This window comes from Ixodes scapularis, unplaced genomic scaffold (genome assembly GCF_016920785.2).
Source record: "Ixodes scapularis isolate PalLabHiFi unplaced genomic scaffold, ASM1692078v2 PGA_scaffold11__112_contigs__length_91849675, whole genome shotgun sequence".
Taxonomy (NCBI): domain Eukaryota; kingdom Metazoa; phylum Arthropoda; class Arachnida; order Ixodida; family Ixodidae; genus Ixodes; species Ixodes scapularis.
The window spans coordinates 74,685,550-74,698,467 of NW_024609837.1; the positions used below are offsets into that span (position 1 = coordinate 74,685,550).

Genomic DNA, 12,918 nt, shown 5'->3' on the forward strand with positions numbered 1-12,918 from the left:
TTACCACCACGTCGTCGTCCGCGGCAAAGTGAGTATGCCAAGTTGTGTTCATTTTAGCCGGTTGATGTACTGTTTATGTACGAATTCGGATATACCGCCATTTTGTATGTAAGTGTGGCGAAGTGTGGTTCTTGTCCGTATTGGATCTGCTGGTTTCATGTATCATGCCGCGCTCGCTAAGCGCATACGCTTGTGAAAAAGCTGCTCGAGAAACAAGAAGAACTCTTGAACTTCTTGGGTACGCTGGCGACGACGACGCACAGGAGACAGAACATGAGGGTGTTCAAAATTCTCCCGAGCTACCTCCGAGATCCGCCGCCGTTGAAGATACCAGCGAGCACTGCCGCCAAGAGTCCAGGCGCGAAGAAGATTGCGATAAGGCTTGTTCGTTCGGTGAGTTTGTTGAAGGCGGCCTGCCAGGTCTGGGTGCTTCCGAGTGCAGCGAGGCTGAAGAAGGTACAGGCACGCCGGCCGGGTTCCAAGACTCGTTGCGAGAGTGGGCAATAGATCATGGAATTAAGAGAAGGCCACTGACAGCTCTCCTCAAGCTTTTAAGAAGTCGGGGTGGAATGCCCGACCTACCGAATGATGGACGCACGTTGTTACAGACACCTCGCAGACCACATGAGCAATTCCCCATCAGAACTGTGGAACCAGGGAAATACTGCCATTTTGGACTCGCTGCTGGGTTGCAACATGCATTGTGTCATGTGGAGAAGTTGCCAGCTGTACTTTCCCTCACTTTTAACATAGACGGCTTGCCCTTGTCCAAGAGCTCCAAAATGCAACTCTGGCCTATTCAGTGCTTGGTTGGTGGGATTGATGATGTAGCACCATTCCTTGTTGGTGCATTTGCAGGGCACTCGAAGCCAATGTCTTCAAACGATTTCTTAGTTACTTTCGTTGAAGAGCTGCAGGCACTGCTTTCACAAGGTGTCACTGTCAATGGCAGTCTCGTGCAAGTCAAGGTGAGGTCCATCATTTGTGATGCTCCTGCACGAGCCTTCATAACAATGACGAAGGGTCATGGAGGCTACAGTGGTTGCCCAAAGTGCACGGTCGAGGGCTTGTACTTGGATGGAAGAGTAGTGTTCCTTGACATGGACTGCCCATTACGCACGGACTTAAGTTTCAGGCAGCAGCATGATGCAGAACATCACAAAGGAGAGTCCATCCTGTTGAACCTGCCTATCAACAGTGTGCACGATTTGCCCTTGGACTATATGCATCTTGTGCTGCTTGGGGTCATGAAAAAACTGCTTTCATTGTGGACTTCAGGACCACTCGCTGTTCGCTGGGGGCCGCTAGAGCGGCATGCTTTTAACGAGAAAAGCAAGCAGCTGCGTCCTCACATTCCAAGCGAATTCCCGCGAAAGTCTCGAGGACTAGATGAAATAGACCGCTGGAAGGCAGTTGAATTCAGGCTTGTTCTTTTCTACACTGGACCTTTGCTTCTGAAGCTGTGCCTGACAGATCGCCTCTATCAGCATTTTTTGCTCCTCCATGCTTCTCTCTCAATACTTGCCAACCGACAGCTTTGTCACCAGCATGCCAACTATGCTGGTGAACTCCTGAGGTGTTTCGTTTCTGATTTTGCTGAGTTGTACGGAGATCACCATGTATCTTTCAACGTACATTGCCTCATACACCTTGCCTCTGATGTTCAAAGGATGGGGGAGCTTGATTCCTTCAGTGCATTTCCCTTCGAAAGCAACATGCAAGTGTTGAAGAAGCAGCTTCGCAAGCATGGGAAACCTTTGGAGCAGCTGTGCAATCGAATTGCAGAGGCACGGACAAAGACGTGCAGAAAGTCCTCTGATGGTGGGAAACTTGTGGACCTCAGTCATCCTCACTGTGGAGGGCTGCTGTTGTCGGAATGTTGCCCTCCTGAGTACCGGATGCTAACATGTGGGAACTTTAGAATTTCTCTAAGTGAACGGGACAATTGTTTCTTGCAAGATGGCCATGTAGTCATTGCCAGGAACATAGCCCACATGAAAGGCTCAAATGAGCCATGCATAATTGGCCAGGAGTTTCTTGTCAAAGAAGAACTGTACTCTGCACCCTTTGAATCCTCAAGACTTGGCATTTCTGTTGTTTCACACCTGTCTGAGCTAAAGCCATGGCCTTTGCGTAACATCCAAAAAATGGTGAAGTTGCCTTGGGACAGCAAGTTTGTTACTTTGCCAGAACTGCACACTGGTTAACGTCCCTGAATTTGTTACATCATGCGGACTTTGCGGCCTGGCCTAGACAGCAAGTGCAAACAACATCTGTTTCGTGCATTTAGGTTAGTGTTAATGCAAGAGCTAAACTTTCTGAAACTTTCCGTTCAATGTTTAAATTTAGATGACTTGTTTCCATCGTATGTAGACCGCCTGCTTCCTAATGAAAATATCTGATATTTTTTATGTGCTATTCTCCAATTGTCAGTAACCAAAAGTTTCTTTTTTTTTTTTTTTTTTTACAGATGCGATATGCCATTGTTGAGTTCTTGGGCCTTGAGCAGGTTGAGGTCGTACCAGCCTTGTGGGTCGACGATGACCGCTGTGCATGGCCGAAGCATATCAAAGGAGATAAAGTGACAGCAATGGTGAGGAAGGCAGCACCGCCAGATGCATTGTGGCAGCAGTTTGATGTGTCCGTCAAAGGGCTGTTTGGTATGTACTATTTCAAGGAGCATGGGAGCCTTCCTTGGAACCTGATATGATATAAGAAAGCTGACACAACCAACTCTTACTTTTAGCAACATACGAACAAGCACGAAAAAAACTTGAACGCAGCCAGTACACCTCAGACCTGAGCAGCGACAACGAAATGCCCCCAGGCAAGAGAGTGAGAAGGCCGCCTCCCCAATGGTCAGAGTCTGATGCTGACCCAGCACCAGCAAGGCCGACTAAGAAAGTTCAACGGAGAGTTCCCACAGTTCCAAGTGATTTTCCACAAGGTAATTTGACCAGGATCTGACTCCTGTCTGATGCTGTTGAATGACAATGTCATAAATAAGCATAGTCTGCTGCAACCGAGGTGCAACCCAAGACACTTATTTTCCAGCCATGGTCTCTTCTGTTCAAATGCAGAGTAGCAGCTCTACGGGGAGTGAAAGTAAGCACACCTCAACTTTAGTGTGTCTTTCATAGCGTCTCTCGTGCCATTAATGCTATGCTTTCCTATTCAAATTTGTGATATTTGATAGAAGCTTGACTGTGGTTTTGTGTATATGAGGTCCTGACAAAGCTAGGTATGTACCTAGGGCAATGCAGATGTCACTAGCCGACGCTAGTGCCACAGATGGCCCTAGCGTCGGCTTCCATGCAAAGCATTTCATGCTCATACCTACCCTCGGGGAGGAGATAGGCTGCTCTATTTTTATCTCTGTGTTATGACAGTATTAGCAAAGTTTGTGTCCCTAAATTTTATATATAATTTTCTCTTGTTAATTTGGTGCTGTACTCCAGATCATGCAATGTTTGCATAATCTGATGGCCATCAATAGCCAAGTCTTTTCTTTTTTTCTTTGTTTTCGTTACGCTTTAGATGCAGGCAACCTGCCTGATCACCCAGGGAGCAGTTCTGATGACCCCTGTGTGCACGGTAAGAGCCTTTTGTACTGTCTAGTTTTGAATTTTTCAAAAATAAAAATCCTTATCACTTAGGTTGCAATTAAAGGTTCCCTCTCGCCTGTTTCTAATCCAAGGAGAAATATTCACTATCAAGTTCTTAGTGCAGATATGGACAGCTTTCAGCAGAGCATTAATTCCCACTGCGTTTGTGCGCTCTACAGGTGACAGGCAATCACGAGCATCCTCTTTTGAAGCCTTCGATGACTCCAACCTTACAGACATAGGTAAGCATTTAAAATAGCATGCCACTTTTTCCGGACCGTAGTCTGTGGACTATACATGCCTAGAAAGCTCATATTTTACACTGTGCGGACTATCTGAGAACATGAGCATATACCTATGTTCCCAGGTTTCTAAATTTATGTCCATTCTTTTGCGAAAACCCACTGCTACTAGCAAAGCCTGCTTTGCTTGTAAGAAATTAATTTAAAAGTAATTAAATTATATTTACTGTATGCAGTGTAAAACATATATAAAGGTGGCACAAGATATGAAATCAAGCGAGTGTTTTGCTCTTGTATTCAACAATACAGTTTATTTCATTTTTCATCCTATACTATCTGCAACTTATAAGCAAGTTTCAGGCAAGTAACAGTTTTTTTTTTTTTTTTTCAGTTACAGACATTGGGGGCTCACAAGAATCAGTCTCTTTTAATGAAGGTATTGTTAAATCTTCAAGCCCTCTCTGAGTAGTTAACGTTGGGGCTGGGAAATTAATTTAATACATTAATGGCTCACTAAGTCTCAAGTGATTAATCGTTAACTTGAATTTAATGTCAGTTGAGCAGGTTGATCTACTGGCAATTGTCCCGTTCAAACTTCATCACACTCTGCAGTTGACAATTTTTGTAAAAATTGGTGTCTTACTGACAATGTGTCAAAAATATACATAGGCTTTTCTAAATGCTACATATGAGAAAGCTCTCCGAGAATAATTGAAATATTCAAAGATAGGTTGGCATCCATATTTTAAGCTCTGGCACTTATGTCAAGCTTCACTGCTTTGCACCAATGTTGTAGGGTGAACTTTCACTGTCTTGAACAGGCATACCCTGAGAAGTGGCCGACGCGGTTGAACACCTCTGTTTCATGGTCCCGCGGAAATTTTGCTATTATAGGTTTAATTTCATTGGATACAATTCATTATAGGTTGCCTCATAATTTTATATTGTGGTGCCAACGAAACAATATTGACCTATATGCGTATAGCAATGATACACAAATATCCTGAGTGTTATTGATACTTGTGAATTTCTAGGGCATCAGGCAAGAGGGAGAGAGGATCCACAAGACCAGGGTAACTGCTTTTAGCATTTATACTGAAACAGTTGCATCCAGTGGACCTTTTCTGCATTAGATCCTAAGTTCATATCAATGTATCAGACAGTGAAAGCTTGGCACAAGGCATTCTTTCTACACACCTAGGCCAGTTGATAGAGAGACAGTCCGATATAAATTTTGTCATGATCGGATAGTTAAGCAAATAAGGCTGAAATTTTTCATTGGTATATAACTCTTGCGTCCTTTGTACCTTTCACACTATTTGTTTCTTCTTTAACTATACAAAGAGGGCCAAAGAAATCTAACCCACTTTAAGAAAATCACAAAAATCAGTTTCACATTTATAGACACTGTAATTTACAACATGTGTTCAGCTAGGCAGTGAATTTGTTTTATAAACATTTTGAAGAAAAAGCTTTCCTCAGTAAGTTGCAAATAAAAATAATAAATATCCTATCGTCTAGCATGGAGTTAAGCCTATTCCAGACCGGAGCTTAAAAACATTGTTGTGGGGCATTTATCAGATGAACTGGGTGACGAAAGCAAAGTGACAATGGTCTCCTTTCCTACACTACCTGTGTTAGCTTCCTAAAACGCCCCAATGGCCTGCAACAACGTTTTCAAGTTCCGATCCGCAATAGGCCTAAACCCATGTATGTCCATAAAAAAAATGTAGTTTTTATTAATAACTTTTTACTGATAACAGTTTTTTTTCCACAATAAAAAAAAACGCAGTGTCTAGCGTTACGTTCGACGGAACCCGAAATAAAAATTAAAGTTACGTCCGACGTAACTTTACGTAAGGATTCGAGTTACGTCCGACGTAACCCAATATGTAAATTAAAGCTACGTCCGACGGAACTCCAAATAGATAATAAAGTTACGTCCGACGCAACTTTACCTCAAGGTTTCGAGTTACGTCCGACGGAACCCAATGTGAAAATTAAAGTTACTTCCGACGGAACTCGAAATAAAAAATAAAGTTACCCCCACCCTCTGCCCGTTTCGACCTGGATGAGTTTCGTACTGGCGTAGGTCGTGGCGGTCGTGGTACCGGCACGCCTTCATGTAATTACCACTGGTTAGCGGTTGTACTGCAACTTTCTCATCTACAGCTTCTCAGGCTCGGAGCACGCGTGCTGCGGTTTCCATTTTTAATGTTTTTCTTTTCTTTTGCGTGTCGCACCTAGGAGGAAGTGGGTTCATATCTAAAAGCAAATCGAAAAAAAAGAAAATTCCTCTTAAAGGGCACATGAAAAGAAAAAAATTTTTTTTTAAACGGCTTAGATGGAAAAAGGATCTCATAAAACGATTTTACAACGAAGAAAAAAAAATTTTAGAGCTATATTTACGGCGCGAGATGATTTTTTGTCAAGCGCGGTGTAACGCTCCTCCTTTCCACTTTTCTCTCTCGCGCCTGTGCGCTCCGCGGGGAGGCGAGGTAAGCCGCTTGGATTGGCTTGGCTGCTCGGCTAGAAAACGTGCCACTTCCTTTCAACTTCGGCGCGCACTGTGTTGTTGGGTTTGTGTGCTGGTGGTGGAAGCGGTGGTAGTCTGCTCCGCGTCTTTTACGATGGATCCCGAGTTGAAGCGCAGACTCCTCGACCGGCTCGGGCAGCTAGGGCTTCGCCCCTACGAGAACACGCCTCGCAGACCAGGGAACCCCCCTGCGGAAAGTTTGGAGGCCAGCGATACGCCTGCGGACAGCGTTGCCGGCGGGTCGCGGCTCCCGCCCGAGTCTTCGAGTAGACTCGAAGACACGCAAATGCTCGTCTGCCGGTACCGCATGTTTACTGAAATCCTCCTGGTCACGATCACGAGAACTGCAGCCTTTCGTCGAGCAGCGGCGTCGCTTTCGTTGAACCGGCATGTCAAAAACAACACCGCGCCGACCGTGCTCCGCGCCCCTTCGGAGAAAAAATGGCGGTCTTTGTTTAGTTTCGTAAGCGTCAAAACGGAAGTGATGATTTTCTTATACTTAAAGTTTCTCAAAAGTCAAAATATTTTGTTACAAAATAAGTGCAACAAAAAAATAAAGAAAATAAATAACTTTCAAAGACCATAGAAAGCTTTCGAAAGAGCTGAAGCACCACGTGATAAATAAGGGCCAGTCACGTGATAAATATGGGCCACTTTTCCGCGGGGCCCGCGGGCGCCAACTACAAATTCGTATTACGCCGTAAATATAGCTCTAAAAATTTTTTTTCTTCGTTGTAAAATCGTTTTATGACATCCTTTTTCCATCTAAGCCGTTTAAAAATTTTTTTTTTTCTTTTCATGTGTCCTTTAAAGGAGACAAAATTCGCAGAAAGGAAATGAAAAAACGAGAAAAAAAAAGTGTATGTAACGGGTATCGAACCCGTCGGGCCTACGCAGCCTCTACATACGAGGAACACACTCCAACCCCCTCGACGAATCTGGAGATACAAATAGAGCCGCGATTTTGACCAATTTATCAACGCTGCATTGGACGTCATGTAGAAGTAATTATATATATTTTTATGTTTACGTCGTGTTTCGGCCACAAAGCGTAACATTCAATAAGGTTCCGTAGGTTACACAGGCCGTAACTTATTTCCGTCGGACGTAACTCGAAACCTTAGGGTAAAGTTACGTCGGACGTAACTTTAATTTTTATTTGGAGTTCCGTCGGACGTAACTTTAATCTTCATATTGGGTTACGTCAGACGTAACTCAAAACCATGACGTAAAGTTATGTCAGACGTAACGCTAGACACTGCGTAAAAAAAATGTATTACCTAGGTGGACCCTTGTAGTAAATTAGACTATCACAGGATGAGAGACTGATTTTTATATTTTACTGCGATAGCAGTTATTGGGAGCCTTCCAATAAAATCCTCCCTACGCCTATCGCAAAACAATCGTGGTTCTGTGATGGCCTCCTAGATGGTGCTATGGTCCCGCTGGATCTACACAAAAAACAAGTGCAGTTCTGCAGCCGTCTTCTAGATTGCATTACGGGTTCCATCACTCTACACTCTAGTTCCAGCATACAATGGCAGCGCCCCCTTCCTCGCTAGTTTTCCGGTTTGCCTGGGTATGTTGCATGCTCATTCTAACTTCCATTGTGTTGCATTGCGTGGCGGTCTTCTCAATGATGCACGACGCATATACGAGGTAATTGCATAACATTCCTAAACGTTCTATTGCATTTCCGCTGTTCTCACAGTGATTCATGTCACGCCTCAGTGTGATTATGACAACTTTTTTAATGTGGGTTAGATTCCCTTGGCCCTTGCTACATATTAACATAATGAATTCTTAGCATGCGACAAAATATTTTGTAGTTTGTCGTCGTTCAATTTTGAATTCAGCCTCTATATATTTTTATGTTCATTGGTGAATCATGCAATGCCTAATATGAATGATCATGTAAATTATGTTTTAATTAATTGTTTCCTTTATAGAACAAGGGTTCAAGCAGCACGTCTTGAGGCTCCTCAACATTGTCCGTTTCACGGTCCAGCAACATGGGGAAATGCTGAACAAGCTCTGTGAGGTCCTTCCAAGCCATGCAGTCGTCGTACGCCCCCGTCTCGTCGAACAACCGTTCAACAAGCTAGACGACCTCTTTGCCTTTGACAAGACGTTGGTGAACGAAAAGGCGGCGATGCTTGTGAGCACTTTAATACAGCTACACAGAGTCAACAATGCTGCATTTTCTAAAAGAAGGTGCTATACACTGCAGGGCAGTTCAATGAATGTCTACCTACACGTGATGAGATTCTCTCTAAATGAACCCGAGTAGAAGTGCCAAAATTTGGCAACTTCGTAAATTGCCTTTTAAAAGTCTGGCTGTGCTTTGGGTTCTACATCTGCATGGCATTGTGATGCAACAGTTGCATATGGCTGTAATATCTGAATGCATGGCAACTCTGTCATGCATCTTTTTGCTGCATGGTTCCACCATAAAAGGAACTATGCAACATATTGCTTTTCAGCAATATCTTCATGTCTTATACAAGGTGTTTCAGCTAACTTGTGCCAAGAGTAAAAAAAAAACAAAAACGCTGGTGCATGCTAAGCCTGTTGAACCAGCACAGTATTGTTCACGGTCCTTCAGGCCGAGTCATAATATTTTTTGCGATGCGACCGGAAAACCTGGAATTGTCAAGGAATTTTGGATCATCTGGGAAAGTAAGAATTGTCAGGGAAATCGTCAAGACTCTGGCCAAATCAGAGAAAAAGGCCAGTGCGAGTGATGCGGTGGTGTGCAATGAAGCCCAAGAGTCGTGCATTGACGTGGCTGCGCTAAATAACATTGCCAGGAACTTTGTTAAACATGACCTTTTTTATAGCAACATAAGGACAAATTTCATTACATTATTTTAAATTGTGAGCTTATTCATATATTATGTGTTTAATAGCAGTTGTAATATTTCAACACTTCTGTAACGGTCGGGGAATTTGATCGAAATAGTCAGGGAAAACCTGGAAAAGTCGGGGATTTAAAGAAAATATTTTGCTAGACACCGCGGTTCATAAATAACTTTTTAAATATATATTTGGGTGCAAACCCCCAATATAAACATTGTAGAGCATGCTGAGATACTCCTAATCAGGTTGTTTCCATGAGGATGGCCTTTGTGTGTCTAATTTTATTAAGCTCTAATGAAGGCGCACGAGATTCTTAAAAAATCTCACGTGGCTATTTGCTAGCGTGCTGTGATGTTATCTCTGTTCTACCCCACCTAACTAAGATTATTCAGTCCAAACATAAACACTGTCATGCATTTTATGCAGGTCCAAGAATTCAGGGAACTCGGAGGGAAAACGGCCAGCAAGGCGACAAAGAGCATGCTAGCGCACCTGCTCGGCGACCAACTAGCTGCACAGTTTTCGTGGGTGGGCCGGAAAGGCAAACAGAACTTCTCGTCCTTGAGGACTGCCACTGCAATTGTGGGTAAGTTAATATATCTACACTTTCTTTTCTATTACTCAGGCCAGTGGCGAAACATGCATGCCCCTCCAATTAATCCGAGCCTGGCCCAGCATCTTTTTGATATCAGCCCCCCCAGAAAGGTTGTCTGTAATCTGGGCCTGTCCATAATTAGGCTTGCGAGGTTAAAGGGGTGCTGGACTGAAATTTGTATTTTAGAAACCAGGGCAGCAAAACCGTCAGACAGGACACTGCGAACCCCCCGAAACATTACTTGTGCAGCAATATCTCAAGCGAATGGCCGTATTTTTTAGGGGCGCGTGACGTCACATTTCTAGCTAAAAAAGTTTGGAGGATAGGAAGCAGGCTCGCTTGTGCAGCAGGGAGGTGAAGCCCCCCCCCCCCCTTCCAAAAAAAAAAAAAAGAAGCAAGGAATGCATCGTCGCACGCCTAATTGCTACATGAATTTAGCCACCCATTTGCTGTATGATTCACGAATAATGGTTTGTAGCGTCCCACCTAGTTTTGTGATATCAGTATTTCTGTTCAGCATCCCTAATAATTATATTCATTAAGTTTTATGCTTGTTATGGTCTTTGTCAGCTTTATCCCAACATAGCTTTCACTGCTTCGAAATAAATTTGTCCACCCTTTATCTGAAAAGGATGCAGATGGTCAGTGGATGTTCTACAGCTGTGTCATCTAAGGCAATCAATAGGGAGGGAAGTGCATGTGACCCATCTGGCCCGAATGCTTAGAAAAACTAAACATTTGTTCTGTGCTGGGGTTTAACCTCAAGACTCCAACGGTCTTTTTTATCTGTTGGTGGACCTTCTTTACAAAAATTGTGTTTATAATAATAAGCAAAAATGCATCTATTTCTCCAATTGTTATCAAACTGGCTGTCGAAAGTCCAGACATTGGGTTGATCTATTGACGACGCAGTATTCAATGGGAACACTCACATTCATTGTGTGAGGCATCACAGATATTATGTTATTCATACACACTTATTAATTTCAGCTGCTGGAAGGCAGCTGCCGGGAGGAAAGGATGCCATAGAAGAAGCCATCAAGTCGTGGCTCCGTCACGCACCTGAGCGCATGGCCGGAAAAAAAGAAAACCGAAGAGAAGTCGACCAAGCTGACGGTATGCTTCCTGCCAGTCTGTAGTGTAAGGCTTCCAAAGCTTTGTCGCTATAGATGCCTATGGGCTACAGCATGCGAGGTCGTCATTATTTCATGGGCAGTGCTTCCTTCAATAAATTATTGTAATTAATCATTCATATAACTGCCACAGTATTTCTTTAATACAGTAGAATGTTGGGCATCCCCCAGTTGGGGCAGTAGCTACGCCGTTTCAGAATGGCTGGAGATTGTGTGCTGAATTCCCTGCCAAGGCAACTGCATTTTCATGAGGGGAGATCCTCAGATGCCTAGGAATATCTAGAGCGTGCCACCGTGACATTTCCTATACCTCATAGCTGTGCCGAGTCATGATCATATTTAATTTTTCATCTTGATGTATAATACACTTGCAATAAACCATTTATTGCTAGTCCACTTTTTGGCAGAGTAGCCTTACAGTTAGAAAATTGCATACACATGGAAATGTAGAATAAAGGCAGTCCTATTACAAGGTGCGCACTTGTACTACTCACGGTTAGTAGTTGTCTTATTGGCCCTGTTGCAAGGTGCCAGCCTATGTTTTGGTTTCCAACGATCCTATCTTGTTCAATGGGGTCCAGCACTTCTCTTCATACACATAGTTCGCAATCTAGTTCATGGAAGTCGGTGGATAGTAAACAAGTCCGTGCTAGGACCAAATGATGCCTGTGTGCTTGGAATTTGATCTCAGTGCATTTGGTTATTAATATGTTATTTCAAACTTTCTATATTCACAATCTGTCCTCGTGTTCAGGGAACGCTTCTCTCAAACACAACTTTTTCTATAATACTATACTATTCTGTTTGTATTCATGAGCCAGACGTGCAAGCAATACATTGTTCGGATCAAAATAAAAATTTCAAAAATGTTTGTATCGAAAATTATATAGAAATTTTGATGTGTGTTTTTCAGAAATAAGTTGGTAGTGGAAGAGTAAGAAGGGACTTGTATGACTGTCATATAGGACCTAAAACACCACATTGAATTTTTTGAGCACATTCTTGTTTGTGCAAACCTTTTTGTGTGTCGCCTGGTTAAGACACTTGTCATTCCTCAGATCGCCATCTATAAGCCACCATCGTGCTTGTTTAGCATGGCCTCTTCAGCCTTTTAGTTCAATGCATAGCAGCTGAAGTTCTTCTGTTGACTGGTCATTTTCTCACTTTTATGGAGCACACCATAGTTATTTATACTCACTTAACCTCAGTTAGAAGGGCTAGTATGCAAGAAACACCAAAATAAACTCTAGTGACTTTTTTCTTTGAATTTCCAGATTCCGAGTAAACGGAGCCAGCAACCGGATCTGCAACACCGTCCGACGACTGCAGCAAGCCGCACCAAGGCATTTACTTGTCTTTTTATTTTTATTTTGAAGTAGTGACAATGGTTTTTGTTGTTTTATTCATTGGAGAGGCCACTTCTTTGTTATCTAAGTGCACCTTTTAGTCATTCACAGCTTGTTTGTAGTTTGGTTGTCTAATTTTCTTGGACCTTTTACCTCCCGATATGCCAGCAAAGGAGGCTGAGCATAACAGCGTCCAACACTGCCAGGTGGCCCATAGTTTGTCTCCATCTAAAGTGGACCGCAGCAGACGCTTTAAGCCATCGCACCAATCTAGTTGCAGAGGCGTGACATATAAACTTGCAGTTGAACGCCAGATTATGTGGCGCTTGTAAAGGCCCGTTCACACTCTTGCGACCGAGTAAGTCCAAGAAAGACAAGACCGATTTTTAAGCCTCTTACAACGTTTTAGGACCGGATGCGCTGCTGCGGAGCTGGTCCTAAGACGTCGTAAGAGGCTTAAAAACCGGTCTTGTCTCTCTCGGTCGTACTTGGTTGCAAAAGTGTGACCGGGCCTTTTGTGTCAATTTCTCCAAGCTAGATTGTCTTCGGCGGCTTGTAGCGCCCGCCTCTGTTCATTTTAGGATGTGACAAAGTGTTTGAAC

General features: G+C 43.3%; 1 protein-coding gene across 1 annotated transcript; it reads left to right on the forward strand.

Annotated features, from left to right (window-relative positions):
* Positions 1-215: 215 nt before the first annotated feature.
* LOC115320079 lies at positions 216-12,686 on the forward strand. Its single transcript, XM_040209188.1, has 12 exons — positions 216-968; positions 2,471-2,660; positions 2,747-2,947; positions 3,028-3,105; positions 3,538-3,594; positions 3,785-3,847; positions 4,239-4,283; positions 4,882-4,920; positions 8,333-8,541; positions 9,669-9,828; positions 10,828-10,953; positions 12,245-12,686. Exons 1-12 carry the CDS (start codon positions 570-572, stop codon positions 12,253-12,255), a joined length of 1,578 nt encoding a protein of 525 aa, XP_040065122.1. The 5' UTR covers positions 216-569; the 3' UTR covers positions 12,256-12,686.
* Positions 12,687-12,918: the final 232 nt, after the last annotated feature.